The following is a 22,310-nucleotide window of genomic DNA, read 5'->3' on the forward strand; positions in this document are numbered from 1 at the left end:
AAATCTAATCTGAAGGAAAATGTCTAAGAGTTAGAAAAAAATCTTATGAAAAAAAATTTAAAAAATGTTTTATATAAGATTATTTTAAAATATGATGACACGAAAATTATGGCCGTTTATTTATTATACCTTTTTTATCTTTCCATGCATGCTTTTTAAGATATCAACAACTGTATTTATTTTTGTAATGTATGAAAACAATGTCTATGTATCACTACACACAGGGCCTTAAATATATGGAAATCGTTCAGATTGGTGCTGAAATAATTACTTGACTGATTATTCAAATGACAGAAAACTGATAACTGTTAAAAGCAAATCCTAATCCTTCTGCTCAAGTGTTTGGATAGGCTTAATTTTTCTGATTTAAATAATTGTAAAATTACTAACTTTATTGGACTGTTTTGAACAAAATAGGAATCTGACATCCCCTCACAAACTGTGGCAGCCAAGAGAAAAAATCATAATAAAATACGAATTCATAATGAAAAGAAGTTGTTTTTGGCAACCCAGTCATTTTCATTATTTTCTATGTCTACACTCTATTTGCATGCCGAAATATCCAGGGTCGAAATAAGCAGTATACGAAAGGTTGTTTTTGCAAACTTTATTCTGAAAAATCAAACAGACTGCTAAGATCAATATATATATTGATACAATGTTAATGGCCAGTAGTTCTGTTCAGCTGCAATTGTGTTCAATGTTGGATGTCTTCATTCAACCCATGGGACAAAGATAGGTGACCAACCTATGACTAAAAAAAAAAAAAAGAAAAAAGAAACTTTCTTATCTGAAGTCCTCCAGAACTTTATCTTGTGGTGTATAAAAAGAAATTATTTCTTACTCTAAAAGTGAAATAAGAAAACTAAAAATACAAAACTTTGGTCTGCTTCCCTTTACAGGCTGTTTCACCAATTCATTTCAGCCACAGAGGACAGAAGCAAAAAGCTGTTAAAAAACTCCAACAACAAAAAGAAAATCTACAAAGACAGGTTAACTTCTCTTCTATTGAAGGAAAATAATGTTGACGTCATCAAAATAGTTAGCCCAGTACTCACATTTAGTCAGTCGCTTACATGTAGCTGAATCTCTGCTTTAAAGGCACGTCAGCTTTTACCTCCCTTAATCTTACATATACAATGAAACAGAACAAATACACTGACCTTAAATACAGAGTTAATCAAAAAATTGGAAAACAACTAGACAAGTCTGAGCATACTGTGTAACAGCAATGAAGGACTTCCTTCACTGAAGTGCTGACTAGCCCCTCCCTCTTCACCAATCAATGTTTTTTCCTCTAACAAATTTCACTGCCCCAAAAAACCTACACTGCAGTTGTGCTGTGCAGCTTGTACATTTGTGTAGTATGAAATGTGTACTGTATGTGAACATAATGGAGTGGTCTTCAGAGGCTTGTTGTTTTGGGACAGCATGAAGTGAGGGGAACTAAGGGCGGGTTAGTTTAGGTTCATGGGCCTTCAGTGTTCCAACTGCGTCCTTCACTGCGTGATAGATGATGTTCTTCACCTGAGGAAAATGACAGGAGAAGTCTGTTAAAAACAATGAAAACCTTATAAATAGTACATAACAATGCCTAAATGCTTACAGTTAAGGGTTTGCATTTTCCAGGTCTGCAAATACGATAGCTCTATTTAGTACAATAGCAAAATAATGTTACTTTTATGAATAATATGATTTTCAATAAAATTACTTTTTGCTACAAAACCTGTTATACCTTGTTTAAACAGAAGCAGCTGTACAAATTTCTTTTTAGTAAACCGAAATTGGCAAAACAATAAAAAACAGGGTCCATGGTCCTGAGTAAGCATTTGAGTCAAGTTTGCAAACCTAATGACTGACAATATGAAGAAATATTACTCTCAATCTGCAGTTTACAGAACACAGACCTGTAGCTTGTCTTCATGGTTTGTATGAGTTGTGGACAAATGTCTGAACTCCTGGGTTAGTCTGAAACAGTGCCTCACATGCTCAGGAGACACAAAGTCCTCGGCCACCTTGATACAGCTGTACAGGTTGTGGACCTGGTTACGGAAGAACAAATATGGTCATGGGAAGAAAAAAATAAGACACATGAAATTTGAATCGGGATAATTATAAACAACGTTTCTGAGTTTGACCTGATGTGGAGCTCCAGCAGGGATAAATACAGCATCTCCTAAGAACTGGACAATGGCCCACCCCTGGACGCCATATTCTTCAGAGAGTCTGCGCCGGAGCATTTGATCTAGGTACCAGCTCTGGTCGTGAATAGGGTCATGGTCGGGAGGGTTTTCTTGACCCTGCTCTTCTCCCACCTGACAGACAGACAAACAATGGCATAATGACTATCTGCTGTCATCACAACTTTTATTTTATTAATTGCTGTATTTATAAAAGGACCTCGGGTCTGCATGTCAAGAAGACAATAACGCATAACAGATCAGATCCTACTGGACACAGCAATCTACTTGCTGCTGACCTTGCGTAGCAGTTCTCTGATCTTCTCTGCATCCTTGGCAGCATAAATGTGCCAGAGAGCTCCAGGTATCTCATTTCCTTCATAAATCCTGCGCTTTGTCATATCATCCACATCACCCTCCTCAATGGTGGTTAGGACCTCTGGAGGACAAACAAAAACAATAACACACACACATGCAGGGCACCAAAGGGTCATCAGCAGTGCCTCTATTAAAATGACAGTTTACAGAGTTTCTCCATTTAGAGGCTGATGTTTCCACATTATTTAAAACCAGTCTTCTATGTTCAATTTTGATCACTGACAAAGTTTTTTAATTCCTGGAAATCAACTCGAGCTCTGTGTTTAGCAGCTTCCCTTTCTTTAACAAATAAATTTACATCCATCAAACTGTTTGACAAAAATTGCAAAGAGCTGTAGTTCTCAACTGGTGGCTCGTTATCCTGTATTAGGTGGCAGGTCCATTATAAGTGGACTGCAGATTTTTTTTATTTATTGACACATATCCTTTTTTTCCAGAGCTAAAATACTGTATTTACAACAAAGTCAACAAAGTTTGTCAGCTGTATCATATGGCTGTCAAGAAATCCATCCTACGAAGCAACCCCATGTGACTTTTTAAATGACATTGTAAAAACAGGCCATTGTGGGACAAAGGTTAACTGCGTAAAGTCATTGAAGATCAATGTATTAGTGTTAAGAAATCACTTTCTTCAAAATTGAATGATGTTGGGGTTGTAATAGCAGAGCAATAAGGATCGTGTGGCTGGACCAGTTGAGAATCACTGGACTAGAGTAAAGGACAAATTACAGGCTACACAATCACATTTACGGACACAACAAAACATTCATATGATTAATTGTACAGAAAAGCTACTGTAACATTACTGCCCCAAAGTACACTGACCGCTCATTTTAGTAATGATCAATTAATTATTTGGAATGTAAGTGGAACCAAACAGATACATGTGGTACCAAAGGTACCAGAGGCTGATCATTATTATCTGGTCAATCACAAATTAATGTTCAAACATGCTTCCTGCATATAACTATGCACAAGGAGGACTGTGAGGACTAAAGGGGGTCAGTTCAAGTTTAACACACAAAAAAATAAATCAAACCCATTTGCCACATGTTGATTTAGTCCATTTGAAATAGTGAAATAGTTTGGGGGGAAGGCCTTCTGCATAGCACCAGTAACCTAGTGAAGCTGACATGGATGAAGGGCTGAGTGCAGCAGTCAGCCTAAAAATTGAAAGCCTGTCTGCTCGGTGAGAGCACTATGGAATTAGTGTTACCTATGACCGTGGAGAATATGGTGGGTAAAACTGTGTGCAGGCACTGTGCAACATGTGTGGCTTATGCTAGTAGCCAATATGATGAACCATTTAAGAAGACATCACCCCAATTTATCCATTCACAGCTCAGGGAGGAGGCAATCAGGTAGGAAAGAGCAACACCTTCTCCCTACAGCATTTAAACAGCCTCCCACACTGATTCTGACATCCTAGTATTAGTAAGTTACTAGTAACCAGTAAGTAAGGGGGTGTTTATAGGAAAATACATGTAGCTCTAGATTGCTGACACAAAAGCAACACAGTTAGATAAACAACAAAAAACGAAAAAGAAAATGGAGCATTGTGTTTTTGAAACTGCAATGTTACATAGTGCATTTGATTCATGCTGCACTATATGTTGATGGGCTGAAACTATAATGTAGCCATATTTATATAAATACAAAAATATTTTTTGTTAGCTCTAATTAGAACAAGTATTTTAAGCAAAAGAATACAAGTGTTTAACTTCCTTATATTCTTCTCCTATAACTTTAAGAAACAGTTGGTAACAGTTTTGCCAAATACATGTTAAGCCAAAAATGCACTTCCTTCTGGTTTACCAGAAAGCCAAACAAAAAACCATGACCCCAAAATCATTGCGTATTGTTCCAACCTAGTGCACACTATTTACGGCAATCTGTGTGTTTCCATTTTTGCCGTGGACCTAATACAGCCACATACAGGTTGTTATGCATTTGGAGGGAGGTGCACTCTGATCAATGAGCCAACCCCCAACTAATAAGCTTAATAACCTTAAGGTCGCTCACCAGGCCAGCTACAATTTGTATGGGAAGGGTTTTGTTTTCCACAAGAAGCAGTTCATGATGTGTGTGGAAACCCCCCTGGCTAAGAAGAAGAAGAGCAACTGGTGTGTAGGGAAAGTATGCCCACAGTCATACTGTTTTGTGTGTTGTTGTGCGTGTGTGCATCACTGCAATGTGTAAGAGAAAGCCTGTAAGGAAATAGGGATCCAGTTCTACATGCCCTTCATTCTTACTTTTCTCCCACAGTGTGAGGACCAGAGCACAGCTCAACCATCTAGCAAGAACTGAAAGAAAATAAATAAACACCTAGGCAGTAACTATGTAATGCATGTTGCCACACTGACTGAAACCTAAATGTTTCCAATTTTTCCTCAAACCTCCTACAAATCGACACATAAGAAAACAATGTGGTTGTTCAAAGGTGACCACAGAGACGCCAATGCCATCCCTTATTCACTGAAGGTGTTAATAAAGTTTCTATTTGCATAGAAATGTAGAGAAGCATAAAAAGCATGCTTCATGTACATACAAATAACACTTTCCAGTCTGGTTCCAGTGCTCTAGCCCCCACTGTACAAATAATAACACATGTATGGGGTGAGGGGGGTGAAGACGGGGAGTTAGTTAGAAAAAGGACATGCTACTGAAGTGATACAATCGAAAGTCTACAGACCTTTGCGTCCAGAGATATCTGCCTCTGTGAACGAGAAATTTTGCCACAATGTAAAAAAAATTAGACCCAATCGAGGGTCTTTTCTGGGTCTTATCAGGGTCCATTCTAAGTTTAATCAAGCTTGAGGCAACTAAAACACTGTAAGCATGATAAATGGGACACAGCTAGAAACTAGGTATTTATGTCCTAATTATATTATACACAGCTATGTATTTGGTATGGGGTAAAGGTTAATAATTTGCATATAGTATGGCAACTGTATAGCAATTATTTTCACACAATAAAAATATGGTGTTATTTGTGGGTACTGTAAGCAGTGTGTCAGGTGTTCTTAATAAGTGAGAGAGAGAGAGAGAGAGAGAGAGAGAGAGAGAGAGAGAGAGTGAGAATGAGAATGAGAATGGGAATGGGAATGTGTGTTTAAGTCCACTGACCTTGCTTGTGGTTATTATCTCCAGAAGGGATCCCAACATACACCATGACATTGACAGCATCAGACACATCTAGATGAAGGTTAGTAGTTCCCACCTTCCTGTCTTCGGTCGAGATTAAGCCTAATGGACATAAAAACATTGAGAAACAACATCAAGATGATGAAGATAAATAAGTATAAAGTGGTAGGCAAGCAAAAAAGACATTAACTTGGTGGAGAGAGAATTAAAAATTCATTCAATTCAGCCCATATTTCTCACCATAGGCATTGTACATCTTGGGCCCAAGGTCAGGCCGTACAAAAAAGTTTGGCAGACGAGCGGCGAGGTTTAGACGACCATCTCTTTTTGTATACTCGGGCAGGGGGAGGTTTTCCATTAGATCATCAAACCTGGGGAAATATAAGATATATAATCAGTTAGTGACTTTACACATTAGAGTTTTTTTAACCCTACAAATAATTAGCTACAATTGATAACAAACTCTACAAAGGACAAACTAACACTGTGTTCTGTAAGAAAAATCTAACAACAAACATTTTTATGTGCCATTTAAAATGTATTAATGTGGTTTTAAAAAGTGAACTTCATTTTAGTTTGTAAGTTATGTCTACATATATGTGGTATGAGGATTTGTGTGTATACCTAATCCATTGAGACACATTTTATACAATTAGTGTATTGCATGTTTGTAAATAACATCCTATAAGCCAAGGCAGATAGCTTGTTTGGTGAGCCAATGCATGAGACACGAGTAAAATTATTTCTGGGTTTCTTACCGTGTGGGCATCATGTCCCTGAAGTCTTCACCTGGAGGCCAATCCTTTAATTTCAACACCATGGGATTACCATCGCCATCTTGCAGTCGTTCTGTATTCACCCCCATCCCCCCAAAAAACAGATATTATTTCACTGACATCAGAGAGAAACAGCGGATTGATAGTTGGGGGAAACATCAAGCTAAACAATAAGAACAGTTTAAGATAAATAGTTTGGGCACTCACTGGAGATGACTTGGAAGCCGTCCCAGAAGTCTCGCACCTTCACATCAGAGATAATAGCACAGTTTCTACAGTTGACCAGGTCTACATCCTGGTCACCAAACTCTTCACTGAAGGCTTCGGGCTGCCACAAATTAGATTTCAGACGTTTGTGTATCCCTGACACCAACACAGGCTAGACAGAAATGAGAAGAGATTAAGCAGATGACAAAACAGAAGAGAATGCAGTAAAGCTGCAACACTTTCTCCAACAGTAATCTGGTTTCTGCTATATTTTATCATGTTTCTGTGTAAAACTGAGTTAAACTAATTTTGGTCCTTACTTGTCCCTGCTTCCAGCACTCTCTGAAGATCTTCCAGTTGTTTCTGTTGCTAGGATCCTGTAGGCAGAGAAGTCGTCCGTCACAAAGCCAGGAGTGAGAGGTATGTGGTTCCAAGACACTAAGGCCCATTACACCATCTTTGCGGCTGCCCAACACACCAAGCTCGCCACCTTCAGTAGCCCCAGTGCGCCTGCCTTCTGCCTTTTTGGTCTCCACAACTGAGGCAATTATGTGATCCAGGAAGTTTGGGAGACTGCTCTTCAGCTTATCACTCTGACAAACAAAAGAGAAATTCTGGATTATCCAGTTATGTTCCTGATGTTGCACATTAATATTTTAACTAAATGCATATTTTTCTGGTTTCCACTTCAGCAAAATCATTGTTCTTTTTGATTTCACTGCATTATTTTGTCCATTATTTAAAATTAAAATAAAGTAGGACAGAACATTAATGCACGCAACTGTAATTAGGCGAGCTCCATCATAAGACACTTTTTATATTTTAATAGAAACAATATACAAAGTGTAATCTAATATGCCCTTTGCTCAGAAACTGATAGACATACATGCGTGCACTTCGAACATAAAAGTACATGGAGTAATAATAATGTTTTAGACATACGCCTGCTGAGGTAAAGACGGAGGGGAATGGTACCCCACTCTCTCCAGGGCCCTGGGGAAGTTTGCCAGGTCCAGAATTGAGCAGATCCCGGAGACTGGATCCTTCAGGTTTGGACTGGCCCATGTTAGAGCCCAGTAATAGACTGTTAAATAGCTTAGGGCTGGAAGCAGAAGGCTTTGAAAGGGCACTGAGTGAGTCCAGGCCAAAGGGAGGCCGGCTGTCTCGACTCATCATTGAGCGAAGCGAACCGGATTCTGGATGAAGAACATGGTATGGTCATTTCAACTTTAATATTGATTTTAATTTTTATCCCCTCAATATACATTTTTACAATTTCTTTCTACGTACCCTTAGTGTCATCCTTGACTTTTTGTGTAGCCAAGTCTGCCAGCCAGTGCAGAGCAGAGCTGTTGCCCTCTCCTGATGAGCGCGACTCCTTGGCAGAGGTGAGGTTACAAGGGGAGGATGTACCACTGGTGGAGTTACTAGTGCTGCCGAAATTTTCCCCACCTCCACTATCTGCTGGCATAGCAGTTTGTGTGGTTTCTGTTTTGATTGCTGGAGTTTCTCCCTCTGATTTTGGAGCAGAACCAATACTAGAAGCTACAGCCACAGGTCCACCACCACTGGTTGTTGTAGACTGCTGATACAAACAAGATATTAGAGTCTTCAAGTTAAAACATGCAAAAATTGCAGACTAAAGAGAAAAAAAAATCTGTACCTGTGAAATTCCATTTGGAGCACTAGGACGTACTAGAGGTTTGGTGTGTCGACTGGCACAGGGACAATTGGCCTTAATACCCCATTTGCCTCTGGCTGAGTGCACCATGTCCCCTATGTTGTACAGAGCTAATGGAGAAAAGCAATGAATAAATCATAACAAAAATAACATAAAGAGTTACAAATATAATAGAAAGAGATGATACCAAATACTAGTGAGGTATGGATTTAAGATTCAATAATAATGTACATGTTACCTGTGCCAGGTATAATCTGTGTAGGCATTAGGTTCTGAGGCTCATGAGGCTGACCTTTGGCACACTTTAACCAAGAGAACACCTCATCCTCTGGAGCTTCGTCTACATCTAAATGAAAAATCATAGTCCATTTGTTTCCAACATACTCAACTGATTAAAAGTATCAATTACATATTACTATTGTAACTGTTATTATGATTAAAAAATAGGTTAGGTTAAAAAAGGAACAAAACAGTAGTTAACAGTTGTTGACATGTATTGACCCACCCTCCCTTGGCCTGTTCCTGCGGAGCCGATAGCAGTCCAGACAAACTCCAAAACCACACTTGCGACACACCCAATGGATGTTGAACAGGGTGGTCTCACACACATCACACATTTCTCTGACGCCTCGGACAGCACGTTTCCAGGCCACTTTCTCTGAAGGGCAAGGCAAAGAAACAAGAGTCAAAAGTTATAACAGGCCGTATTGAGACAAAACGCAAGTCAAAGCACAAGACAAAACAAAACACTACATTTGAAGAAAACATGAGCTCAGGTGAGATGGGTTAGATGTCTTTTTACTCACGATGAGGTTCCACCATCATCATGGCCTCCTTCTCGGACATGACCAACTGGCAGAACTGGTCTCCCACATTGGCCAGGATGTACTTTGATGTATCGAGGTCAAGCCCCTCTTGGACAGCTGGTGCAGGTAGCCACAGACTCATAGCCATGGAATCACTCTGCTGAGGACTCAGGAAGCCCTCCACACGTAGTACACCTTTACGAGTGAAAGCCAACCTAGTTGCAGGAACACAGCTTAGTTCAATAACAATGACTGTTTTTTCTATGCTGACAACTCCCCTAAATGACCCTCAAACACAGAATCCAACAAATTGTTGCTTCATACCTTCTGAAGTGGAAAAAACGACAGGCCACATTTGGGTCATCTTCATCATCACTGTCCTCATCTGTATTTCGATATTTACGGTAGCGCTCCAAACGGCACTCACGGCACTTGTGCAAGTGAGGGGCCACATTGATGCAGGAGCCATCCTGGAGAAAGGACTCACCAGACTGCTTCAGACGACGAACCTTGCTCTGATCTTTTAACACAGACTGGCCCACTGAGAAGACAATTTAGAGTCAATTCTGTTTACTACCACAGATGATTATAAAGTTTTCACAAATGAAGAGGACTTACCTTTGAAAGGCTTGTTACGGGGACGGCTCTTAGCAGCCCCTTGGACTTTAGTTTTCTGCAGCATGGCTCCATCCTTGGCAGTGTGCGGTGGCCTTTCTGGGACTTGGCCTTTCTCTGGGCCCTCCTCATTGTCACTTAGGTCTGACAGGTCACTGTTGCTGCTGGATTCAGAGTCACGTTTGGATGACTGGCTTCTTTCCTCCAGAGTAAACTTCTGAGACTGGCTCTGGTCAAATGATACAGATACCTCCTGCATTCCAGCGGCACCAGTGCTCCCAAACAAGGAGTAGCCTGAGGTGGATGTAGGCATCTCCCCAACCTCTTGCTCCTCCTTCCCAGTATCTTCACTCTGTGACCTCTGAGATGAGGCCGATGCTGGAGAAGAGGAAGAGCTGGGTGAAGGACCTGCTGAAAGCACGGGGAAAGGGGAAGACAGAATCCCCTTAGGTGGCTCTGCCATGGTGAACAGATTTGGCTTGCTGTCCCCAGCAGTTTGTTGTTCAGCCCCACTGAGCCCAGCAAAGGGCATGTGGGAGGTTTTGTCCCCATATGCCAGAAATGGATTAGTAGGCTCTTTGGAAGCTTGCAGAAAAAGGTTCTGGTGGCTATCTGAAGTATTAAAACCAGTTTGCATTCCTAAGCCACCTGGAGAAGTTCCATTATTACTGTTCTTTTTACAAGTACTTTGGGCCTCAGGGACTGCAGACAGACCACCTACAGTCAGTCCAGAGCCTCTTCCTCCTGCAGAGCCAGCCATGCCTTGGAAGGTCGATGACAACTTGTTGAGTACACCATTTCCCGTTGGATGTGTCTCAGGCACTTTTGGCTGCTCGGACTTTTTTAGCACTTCACTTGAGTTTGCAGGCTTGAAAAGGCATGGGGGATCTTTACTCAGGCTCTCAGACACTGCGGTGAAGTAATTGGTGTCCTTGGGTTGGGCCTGACCAGCAGGTAGGCTTCGGCTGGAGCCAGAATTCTGATTCATGCACTGAAAAAACAAGTTTTGGTCTTGCTGGGATTGAATTTCATTCTTTGCTCCACCAAAACCAAAAGGCCTTGTAGTATCCTGGGAGGTTGTGGTAGTGGCAGGACCTCCATTGGTCTGAGAGGTAGCATCTCCAAATAAAGGAGCAGTGGGTGCAGCCTGGGGCAAACGAAAACCCGATGCAGTTTTAGAGACCTGAGGAGCAAGAAAAATCTTGTAAAAAGTATATTAATAAGAGTAAAAAACACTTTAATGACTTGCAAAAGCATATAATGGTATTGATCATACCACCTTACCTCAGTCTGGATTCCCCAGCTGGAGGTTTTAGAGCTAGAACCCACAGAAGCAGAAAGTGCCACACTAGGGCCACTTTCATGTGACCAAGTGATGGTGACAGGCCCCGGGGAAACAAGAGCAGCTGTTTTGGAATAGGCTGACTGGGAGGCTTCCTCTCTATCTGGCTGGGGGGATGGGGAGGCCTTGGGGGCTGGAGCACCTGGGACCAGGCTCGGCATCTGGCCTAGTGAGGGAAAAGGTGTGGTGGAAAAAGGAGTGGGGGCCGGTTTAAGTTTGAGGGGAGGAGGGGTAGGTGTGTGAGTAAGGGTGGTGGTAGTGGTGGAGTCTGCTGCACCTTGCATGGGGAGTGAGCGACCATTTTCTTTGACGTGGGCAGGATAACGAGGAGGATTAGCATGCAATTGCTCAGTTTGGAGTGAAGAATTGGTGTTGGGGGACGACACTCTGCCCTGAGGAAAAGTTCCTTCTGAAGAGTTTCCGTTTTTGGTTGTGCTGCTGACTCTTTCACCACTGTCGCCTCCCCAGGTCCCCATTCCTTCCACTGAGTTTTTGTTGGAGTCGCCACAGTTTTGCACATCAGCTTCCACGTCTCCTGCTCCTTTAAAGCGTTTCAAGTTCAAGTCACCCTCACCTTCTGAGGCAGTCCTACGGCGACGCCCACTATCACCCTTCACTGTTTCACTGTCATTCCTTCGTCGCCCTAGCTTTTTTCCAAGCTACAAAGGGTGAAAAATGTTAGGTAGCATTTCTATTAATACACAATTTACTGATTATTTAATTCTAAAAATTTAAAGTTAAAAATATTTTAACACCTAAACAAAATATACAGCGTAACACAACTAAAATCAAGAGTATACGTTATGATGACCTACCTCCTCCTCTGCCAACATGACATGTATCACACGAGGATCTACCACCTGATTTTCCTCTACCTGTGGTAAAAAAAGGTAGTTAGGGGTTGGAGGTTAGTAGTGGAGGGGCATTCTTTCAAACCATGAGCATAATACATTTAGTGTTAAAACTGTTTAAAAACATTATTAACCTTATCCAAGGTAATTTCCATAATATGTGAGATAGGGTCATGCTGGGAGACCATTCCTGAGGCCCAGCACTCCTCAAACTCAGGCTGGTAAACACGAACCCTTCTTCCTTGTATAGTGTAAGAACCTGAGGTCAGGAACAATGACAAATAAGCAAGTTATACAAAGGCAGATTTAAAGAAATGTAGGCTTTCTTAAGCAGTCATATTACAATTACCAATCCAAGTATTCATTACTTCATTATGTGAACACCAACAACATATGATTTTTGTTCTAGGTGGGCTTTCTTTTGATGTGTGCATCTGGGCAGGTTCATGTGGCTACTAGCCAAAAAGCTGGTTTGGAGAATTATAAAGCAATACTTTTTTACCAAATGGAAGTTTGTCAATATTTCGTTTTAATTTCAGTTGAAGAAGCAAAGATGGTTGTGTGGAAAATCCAAAAAGTGCAATGAGGAGAAACAATATGCAATTAAGAAAACTAATCTTAAGGTCACATTCTCATAAACTTTCTCAGGGTTGACAGCTGAAAACTGAACAACTACCACTTTTTGGGTTCACATTGGAAAAACCAGTAGCAGTGGAGTACAACAAGGTACTAGAGCTTGTGAAAGAATTAGAGACAGACACACTATTAATGTTATTGGTCAATACAGAACAGATTCATTCATCATAAGAATTGCTTTGCAGTACCTACTAAAACAGACAATGCTTTAATAAACTGTAGCTATTTTTTCCAGAGTACTATAACAAATAAAGTAGCTTAATGCTCTAAATACTGAATAATATTGAAAATAAATTACTTTTGATAGACTTCTTAAATAGGTAAAGAGTAAATCATTACTCTTAATGAGTAATATGTCTACTAGTGAAGACAGGGGAATAAGACCAGATGGTGTACCAACACACATGGCAGAAAGTCAACCAAAAGCTAAGCAGTGTTGGCAGAATGTCTGCTCTTTGCTAAAATATTCCAGATCTGCATTTCTGTTGTGGTACCTACTACAACTTTCTGAATATGAAATGTGGTCATCATTTATTTTTTAGTTATAGAATAATGGAAATGTAAACTAGAATGTTTGTTTTATTAAACTGTTTAAAATAATATGGATTTTAAGCATTCACAGCCTTTGTTCTGTCCAAAATGCACTCCAAAGTTCAGTAACACTAATCCAAATCAAGATGTTTCTCTTAAGACAAATTTCCATATTGCATACCTCTGCCAGCTGCAGTAAAGAGACACCTTATAGTATTTGCATGCAGGGTTTCTTGTAACCTTGGTCCTTACTTTACAAGTATTAAACGGAATTAACTAAATGGTGTTCTTTGCAGATTCAACAGCTGGAGTATGTTCCTTCGAAATAAGAATTAGAACATAGTTTGTGATTTGAATTTTTCCAGATTGTTATTAAAGATAGAAGCAATGAGTGATGGCAGTAAAGAAATTTCCCCTAAGAGTTCCTGAAAGGTCAAAGTTCTAGTTAATAGCAATCAAAACCGGCATGAATTCACCAAAGACGCAGCTACAAGTGGCACAAATGTCTTAATGGGCAACGGTCAGAGTAGATCTGCAGTAAAAAAAAAAAAAAAAAAAGTCTAAAGAGCATGACTATAACATAACCAACTAAAAACAAATATCAGTGTAAGCCAAGGGACATATAACAGAATAAGACACTGGCTATGCATTTATGGTTTTATTAAATTTGCCCGTGTTTTACTTTTTCATCTATCTATCTATTCTTGTCAATTCATGTATACTTTACCAAACACTTGGAAATCCTACTAGAATTGAAAGTCCGACATATTCATTACTAATACTGCTAGCTGATAAGCAGGACATCCAGCTAATACAAATATAATAATAAATAATAATAATAATAATACAAATATAATAATAATAATAATAATAATAATAATAATAATAATAATAATAATAATAATACAGCCCTTCCTGCCGCAACCCTTCCATTTTAAGACCGGCACCAAGGAGGCCCTAGGTGGCTGGGGGGGCCTTCTGTATCCCAACCTGATGTTCTACCCATTGAGCCACCAGGCCCCCTTTTTTAAGTGCATGTAATGACAAATGATTTTTCAATTGACTGTAATTCCAAGTTTGTTAATGAACAGTGATAGAGACAGGTAGCTAGCAAAGGAAAAAACTTTTAAAAGGTGAAGGTGGAGTCTTACCCTTCCTAAAGATTTCCTGCAGTTCAAAGTCGGTATGCCAGCTAGAAATGGCAGTCTGCAGAGAGGGCTGCTCCAACAGCAAAGGGTGTCTTATTTCTTTATCAACCTGTACATTGACAGAAAGCATCCTTTAATGAAATAGTGGTAGTTGTATGATAACGTGGAACAAAAACTAGACTATTACTTGAAAAAACACCAGTGTTGCATTTTAAGAATTACTGCTATTATTGTATAGAATTGATCATATAAATTTTTTTTTATTTTGTATGATCAATAGCGAAAAAAGAAAATCTTACATTTGCTATTGAGCATAAAAGAGCAAGGAATTCCCATTCCAGAAGCAAAAGCAGAAAATGCTTTTGGTAATTTTCCAAATTTTTCTGAAAAAAATTGTTTAGGCTGTTAGACAACAAACACTGAAAACAAATATACACACCTCAAACCTCTGGACAGTTTTGTTATCCGGCAAGAAATCAAAAGTCTTGTTTCCAAAATACTCCACAGGAACCAGTGATCCTAAACCCACTCTGTCCACTAGAGAGCGGAAGGCCTGAGAAAAAAAAACACCATAAACTTATTTGAGCACGCAGGATTGTAAATTCATATTTGTACTACATTCAGCATCAAATAGACAAACATTAAATTAATGCATTGTCTTTTCTTTGGGGTTAGCAAAGCAGAGCTTGCATTCATCTTGACTTTTGTTTTTGTTAATAATCTTGAAACAAGTTCTAAACCACAGGCACATTTTTTCACCTCCACCTACCTACAATGGGGATTTGGGTGCAATGTCGGAGAAGTTTTACGAGTGCACAAGGACAGTATCTGACCCAGTGCCCGATACTGGTATTGGCATTGAAATTGACAATGATGTCACATTTCTGCAGGTTTGTGCTTAGTCAATAGGATTTTAAGAAATTGCTCATACTATTCCCAGTACTGGTACATTTTGTTGCACTTATCTTTTAATTAAAAGATAACAACGATTCAGCTCTCTGTGTCTGTGAGTATGAGCCGAGAACAGAAAGTAGATAAGACCCCCCCCCAATAATAAGCAAGCAATACAGAAAAAGAACAAAGGGACCTGCATTTGTTTTGTTAAGTAATAGATATGTTATGAACAAGGTCCAAACTTTGGAAGAAATACGTAATTTAAAGCTTGCAAGTTATTGAACATAGCCATACCTCTCAGTTAGCTTAAGTTGAATTGCGAACATACTGAACTGTGTGGAGGACTATTCAACTTCTATAGGAAGGCTGGATCATTTCAAGATAGGCCTGTTCTTGTTTTTCCACATCTCCCATTAAAATGATCACTCACCAGAGCAGGCCAGGCTGTGGCTGATGCTGGGGCTCCAGTGGTCCCAGTACCATCACTCTGATTGGCCCAAACAATGGAGTCTTCAACCAGCACAGCTTTCACTCCCTCGTCATAAACCTGCACCCAAGAACAACGCTGCGAAGTGTTCTCAAACTCCACAAATACCTGCAGTTCAAAAAAAGACATTAACCCAGGCATTAACCAGTTGAAAAGTTAACAATCTTTTAGGAACATATTTAAAAAAAGAGAATTACTGCTAATGTACTGGCAAGCTACTATGTGTCAATGCAGACAAAGAAGCAAGTCCTCTACAAGAGCTTAGTGTTCATTAGGCACACAGAAAATGTACTTGACTAAATAAGAAATGACAGGATAAAACAACCCCCTCCGCTAAACAAGAACATTTCTAAATAATAAAGTACATTAAAAAAAGTGGAATTGGTCTAGTCATTTATGTCATCTTGTTGTTTTACACTTTTTAAGTTGTTCCATTTATAACCATATGACAGAATGTATCTTCAGCTACAGTAAGATATTTGTGTCTCTAGTACAAAAACAATTGTTTCTTGCACAGTCGATGGAAATCGGACTTAAAGTGGCCCTGTACAGCTAAAACAAGACTTGGAGAGCACACTTCAATTTACAAAAAACAAGGATGTTTCTCAGGAGTGTCTGTCAATCATTATTTATATAATTACTTTGGCTGAAACGAAAAAGTTGATTATTAATTTTCTGACAGCCTTAAAAAAGGTGACGTCAGATGATATTTCATAAACACCAGTTCAGTGTTGCTGAATTAATGCAAATAAAATACAACCTTAAATAAATAAAAATTGGGACGATGTGTAAAATATAAATAAAAACAGAACGCAATGATTTGCAAATCTCAACAACCGATATTTTACTCGAAAAAGAACATAAACAACATATCAGATGTTGAAACACTTTATCATTTCGTGGAAGATATTAGCTTTTTTTAAATTTTATGGCAGCAACACATCTCAAAAAAGTTAAAACAGGGGCAACAAAAGGCTGGAGAATTAATTGCTGCAAATAAAAAACAAAGGGAGGAGCATTTGACAACTAATAAAGTTAATTAGCAACAGGTCAGTAACATGAGTGGCTATAGAAGGAGGATTTCGAGTGGCACAGCCTCTCCAATGTAAAGATGGGCAGAGGTTCACCAATCTGCAAAAAACTGCATCTAAAAATTGGCAAGCAATTTGAGAAAAATGTTACTCAAGGTATAAGTGTGAAGACTTTAAAGACCACCATCTACAGTTTATAATAACATCAAAAGATTCAGAGAATCAGGAGGAATGTCTGTGCGCAAGGGACAATGCCGGTCAAAACTTGATGCACGTGATCTTCAGGCCCCCAGGTAGCACTGGATTAAAAACAGGCATGATTTTAAACTGAACAGCACTGCACGGGCTCAGGAAGACTTCCAGAAATCACTGTCTGTGAACACAGTTGCTGTGCAATCCACAAATGTAAGTTAAAGCTTTATTGTGCAAAGAAGAAGCCATATGTGATCCAGAAACGGTGCTGTGTTCTCTGGGCCAAAGCTCATTCAAAATAGTCTAAAGCAAAATGGAAAACTGTTCTGTGGTCAGATGAATCAAAACTTAAAATTCTTTCTGTAAGTCATGGACGCCGTGTCCCGCAGACCTGTGTCCCTAGGAGAGGGACCATCCAGCTTGTTATCAGTGGACAGTTCAAAAGCCTGCATCTCTGATGATATGGGGGTGCATTAGTGCCTATGGTGTGGGCAGCTTACACATCTGGAAAGGAACCATCAATGCTGAAAAGTACATAGCGGTTTAAGACCAACATTTGCTCCCATCCAGACAACATGTCTCTTTCCGGGAAGACCTTGCATATTTCAGCAGGACAACCACATACTGTATCCATCACGATCGCATGGCTTTGCAGGAGAAGGGTCCAGGTGTTAAACTGGCCTGATATTATCTTCTTTATGTTCTATTGTGAATAATATGGGTTGATGAGATTTGCAAATCATTAAATTCAGTTTTTATTTACTTTCTACACATCCTCCTAACTTTTTTGGAATTTGGGTTGCAATATTTAATTTGATTTATTATTGAAATTAATATTAAATATATCTTAATTTTTTTTAAAATGATGAATCTATACTTAAAACCAAAAAATGTGCTAAACAGTGACCCACTCTGCATCTGTGTCTGATTTAAAATTTTCTTGCTAAGGGTTTAATGAAAATAAATTATTTAATATAAATTAAGACTGTATGAACACACCAGGGACACTTCAATTAGACATTGAAGCAGTGTTCATTGTAAATTACTTAGTTCATGGACCTTATATTTTTTTAAATTGCCCCCACATCCATTTAACACAATTTAACTTTTTTATTGTCAAACTGACAGATGCACTGATGTTGACTGAAAAGCTTTATTAAAGAAGTTAAGGGATTAAGGGTTTTGCAGGTTTTGCAGAATATGCTGCAAATTCTGTAATCTCGTGCCTTTATGCAGGTTTATTTTAGTTCTGCACGCTCTTTTCTGGGCCAAATTAACAGAATAAAGTAACAGGTTGCCAGTTATTCAAAATGACTGACCTGGTTGAGCAATCCCTAGCCCAGATTTAAAACTCAAATGAGGAACTGCACATGGTAAACTTGACAACATAGCTGGAAACAATTTGTATTGACTTTTATCACTCTTACTAAAAACACCGTAGCAGGTCCTGTTAGTGTTAGTAAGTTGTGGTTTATTACTTTGTTCACTATTTCATGCAACAGACTAAGATGTAAGAAACAGACTAGTTGCCATTTCTAGTCAAATTAAATGTGTTCAAACTAGTAAATATGTATAAGAAATTAAGGCTCCTTAACTTGCAAAAAACAAGTGTTTAATATTTTAATATTGTTGTTCAGGGTTATGTGCACCACAGTTTATTGGGATGGCACATAACCTTGAACAAGAGCATTAAAATATTGAACACTTGTTTCTCAAAGACATCTCAAAGCCCGATATTTTCTCCTTGACATAGATTTTTGCTGCCTTGTACCTCATTTGTAAGTCGCTTTGGATAAAGGCGTCTGCTAAATGACTAAATGTAAATGTAAATACACTAAAAATCCAAATGGCTAGATAACACCATGTGTAAATGAATAGATATTGTTTTCAGTTTGACTTAATGTCAGTCAATTCTTTGAATACAGATTTCTCGAAGCATGGATTTTATGCAAATAATATCCTTGATGTTAAATCCCTATTCCATGGCTCTAGTGATGTGTGAAAAGCAATTGTTACCAGAAATAATTTGTATAAAGACAGTCATTAAATTGTTCTTTCAGACTCCACCATTTACCTTTTCAACAGCCTTCAGTCAGGTGGAGGCAAATAGCATCTGGCCTTATGTGTCTTATGTTAAGTAAGTGAAAAAATGGATCAGTATATAAATTACCAAGGTGATATTCAAAGAACTTGTAGTACCACAAAGGAGTGGCATAAGGGTTGGTTGATACTGATTACATAAAACATCCAGATAGTCTTTCACTATACCTCATTTCTTCAATTAATAAGCATGTACCAATATTTTTTGTACAACTCTGTGCTGAAATTTGATAATACACATTACGATAATAAAAAGGTTGCAACTGTCAGTTGGTTCCCAAACGGTGTGTGTGAGTGATGCAGAGATAGATCAGAAAAGTGTTATTTTGCCTGAAGCATGAATTGATTTTTGGAAAGCCATAGTGTCTGTGTTCTCATTTGATCAACAGTGACGCTCCATCCCACTACCAAGGTGTTACCTGCAAATATCACCTGTAGTGAATTTTTGTCTCGCTAGGAGCATTTATTTAATCATATGTCTTGGAAACAACCATCCAACTGATGTGTTCTCAAACTAACATGGTGTTTGGTGTAAGAATAGCCAGCTGCAGCATGTGACAGCTGGAAGAGGCCGAGGCTGAAATTCTGACCAGTCTCTTGTATTCATTGGATAAATAAATCTCGAGGTAAAGATGAAAGTAATTTTTTTTAAGTTAAACACTGTGTAGAGAAAATGTCTTTGCCACCATGTGTGAGTCTACATCTGTTCACTCAGTTCACACCTGGACCATGACTTCCAACACATAGCAGAGAATCACAGTAAATTCACTGTAAATTCAGACATAAACAATTCTTGTTTTTATTAATGTACAACATAGGCCAAACATTAACAGTGTCCTATCAAAGGTCTAAGCAGAAAGAAAACAATTAAAAATTAGTTAAACAAAAACCTTGACACCTAGTGTCATAGGTCAGTGAATCAAGTTAATTTTGAAATTTACTACAAATCCCACTACAAACAACCTCTGATGGCCCACAGCATAAGGTACATAGTAATTATACTACATATGATTTATATTTCAAGGTATGGAAATTATTTTAAATGTACTTGTTCTGTTTGTGATAGAGAAACATTTTTTTTGAGCAGACTAACATGGGAGACAACTTGTGTTGGACCCCTTTCCTACATCCCGATTAATCAAACACCATTAACTGTCCTGACTTTGTGAGTTCACAGTAAAGACGGAAAAGTAGTCGGAATTCTAACCCATATAAATAAAAAATGTATGTGCTGCAGTCTTAATAATATTTAGAGCACAGTTCATAGGCATTTAGAGCACAGTTCAATTCCTCCATATTCTTTCTAGTGAATATGCATCACTGAAGAGAGTATGATCATTGTTATATACGTAACTTTGCAGAAAACCTTACCTTTTCCCTGTAAACAAATCATTTTGTTTTGAGCACAGTGGGTTATCCACCACAACCTGTTTGTTACAAATCTTTCTCAATTGTCCCTGCAACTTATCAGCCATCTGTCATGTAATTAGACTAAATGTAGCATATGAATATTAATTTAGTCTTTCCATATGTGATGACACTTAACAATCTGACGCCCACAGCAAAGTCGAGGTTTACACTCATATAAACATGTAAGGCCTGTGGGTTGACTGGACTAATGTTGGCTAACAGTGGTTAACGCTAATGACAAGCTAGCGTTTACGCTGTTATTCATTCCAGCTTACCGGCGATTTGTTATAACACCGTTATTATTTAACTAGCTCTGAGGCACATGTGCTTTGCAATTTGTTGCTGGAAAGTTACGACTTGTACTGCTGTAGCTGAATGGCGTTTGTTAACACGGCTAACTAAAAAAAAAGCGAACAAAGCAAAGGCCAGAAAATCCTCGGGCTCGAGTTTAGTTTCGTCTGCCAACGTCTGGTGCCTGGCAACGTTAGCTAGCTACTGTTCCCATTTACTACCAATACCTGCCAATACACGTAATGTTAGCATCGTTTGCGGTTAAAACCCACGTTAGGTTAACTAAGTTTGCATGCTTGATAGCAAGCCAAGACTCATTTTATATATACTAACTGGAGGATAATTGGCTGGGCAACACGGCATCACTTGTATGTAAACACTGACCGTCAGCCCTGCAGCAGTGGTGGTTGTTGTCGCCTCTCCGCCGCTAACCTCCGGAGCGGCCAGGCCAATGACGCTCACTGCCCGCACAGTCCCCCGCAGCCAATCCTGAGACCTGGCAGCCAGCTCCGGTTCGGATCCATTCGCGGACCTGCCATCGTCGAGGAGCAAAATCAGACGCTTTCCTACCAATTCAAGAGAGTCCCCCATGGTTTTTCCTCGCAAGCTAGCTGTCTTCAGTGAGCCACCATTAACTTCTCCGCCTGGGATGGTAACTCAACGCTAGAAGACAAGCCCAAAAAAAAAGAGTTCCACCTACTCGGTATTTTACGCTTGTACACAAGACAGCTCGTTTCAACCGTGGCACCCGAAGGCACCCAGCGGCGGAATGAGACACGCCAGGATTTCACACGGTCAAGATGTTATTGTCCTCAATGCTAACGCGACTATCCTGCTCTGTCCGCCATTGAGCCCTGCAACAATCAAACGCACTCCTCGTAACAAGGCAGCACTGCGGAGACCGAGAGCAGGAGCGGGGAAACAGCGACCCCCACCGACCGGCCTGTGCTTCTAGGTAATGCTGCGCTCTGTGGGATTCTTTATTTCTCAGGGTTATCCGCAGTGTAATGGTGGAGCCCTGACATGAAGACTTCAAATTAAATCACTGAAGACATTAAATGCTATTTTATTAAAGTCTAGCTAGTAACACACTTATGCTGATATTTACTAGTTAACTAGAAAAGCTACTAAATACTGGCCATAAATGTTTTTGTTTGTTAAACTTGTATTCTCCAGTTCCAATTCACATCCTTGTTTAGCTAATGTGATTGAAATATTTCTGAATGGTTAATATGAGGTCACTCAATGTCAAACAATGCTACATCTCTTATAGTAAAACATTAACATACATTAATAAAGATTGTACCGCATAAGTGAAACAAACACAATGCAATCATACAAAACACGAACGACTTTAAAAATTGCCTGCCATACAAATATATCAAATCACAAGACGCTTAATGCTCGTTGTATTTCCAACATGATTCGTTGTTTACATTAATATTATAGCAGTAGATACCAGTATTAAATTAGCAGTATGATTTGTTGTTGGTTGTGGCCACTAGGAGGTGCTAGATAGCTACATATTTGCAAATGGCATTTTCATGTCGTTTTTTCATCCAGAAATATGCCGAAGTGTGAGTCTTATTTTCATGAATGCAACGCACCAT

The 22,310-nt window shown here is 39.2% G+C and overlaps 1 protein-coding gene across 4 annotated transcripts; it reads right to left on the reverse strand.

Moving 5' to 3' along the window:
- Window positions 1-592: 592 nt before the first annotated feature.
- On the reverse strand, window positions 593-21,585 carry kdm3b (lysine (K)-specific demethylase 3B). 4 transcript variants are annotated; one of them, XM_067517729.1, is made up of 25 exons: window positions 21,085-21,583; window positions 15,620-15,784; window positions 14,735-14,848; window positions 14,299-14,404; window positions 12,115-12,239; window positions 11,945-12,004; window positions 11,072-11,788; window positions 9,791-10,970; window positions 9,497-9,713; window positions 9,173-9,387; window positions 8,872-9,024; window positions 8,605-8,712; window positions 8,349-8,476; window positions 7,976-8,270; window positions 7,628-7,881; window positions 7,006-7,278; window positions 6,686-6,857; window positions 6,461-6,551; window positions 5,943-6,073; window positions 5,685-5,804; window positions 5,251-5,274; window positions 2,480-2,619; window positions 2,139-2,315; window positions 1,908-2,042; window positions 593-1,527 (listed from the first exon to the last, which is right to left on the reverse strand). In XM_067517729.1, exons 1-25 carry the CDS (start codon window positions 21,289-21,291, stop codon window positions 1,447-1,449), a joined length of 5,388 nt encoding a protein of 1,795 aa, XP_067373830.1. In that variant the 5' UTR covers window positions 21,292-21,583; the 3' UTR covers window positions 593-1,446. The 4 variants fall into 4 exon arrangements, with proteins under 4 accessions (XP_067373830.1, XP_067373831.1, XP_067373832.1 ...); XM_067517730.1 differs by having other exon boundaries at window positions 7,976-8,267; window positions 21,085-21,582; XM_067517731.1 differs by lacking the exon at window positions 5,251-5,274.
- Between the last annotated feature and the right edge of the window lie 725 nt (window positions 21,586-22,310).

Source organism: Channa argus, chromosome 10 (genome assembly GCF_033026475.1).
Source record: "Channa argus isolate prfri chromosome 10, Channa argus male v1.0, whole genome shotgun sequence".
Lineage (NCBI taxonomy): Eukaryota > Metazoa > Chordata > Actinopteri > Anabantiformes > Channidae > Channa > Channa argus.

Excerpts from the sequence above, each read along its gene's own strand:
- kdm3b (XM_067517729.1), bottom strand. The coding sequence starts at position 21,291 with ATGGGGGACTCTCTTGAATTGGTAGGAAAGCGTCTGATTTTGCTCCTC. Across the intron at positions 7,279-7,627 it reads CCGTCTTTACCTCAGCAGGC|AGTGATAAGCTGAAGAGCAG; the intron begins GTATGTCTAAAA and ends TTTGTTTGTCAG. Across the intron at positions 6,552-6,685 it reads CGGCTTCCAAGTCATCTCCA|AACGACTGCAAGATGGCGAT; the intron begins GTGAGTGCCCAA and ends GGGTGAATACAG.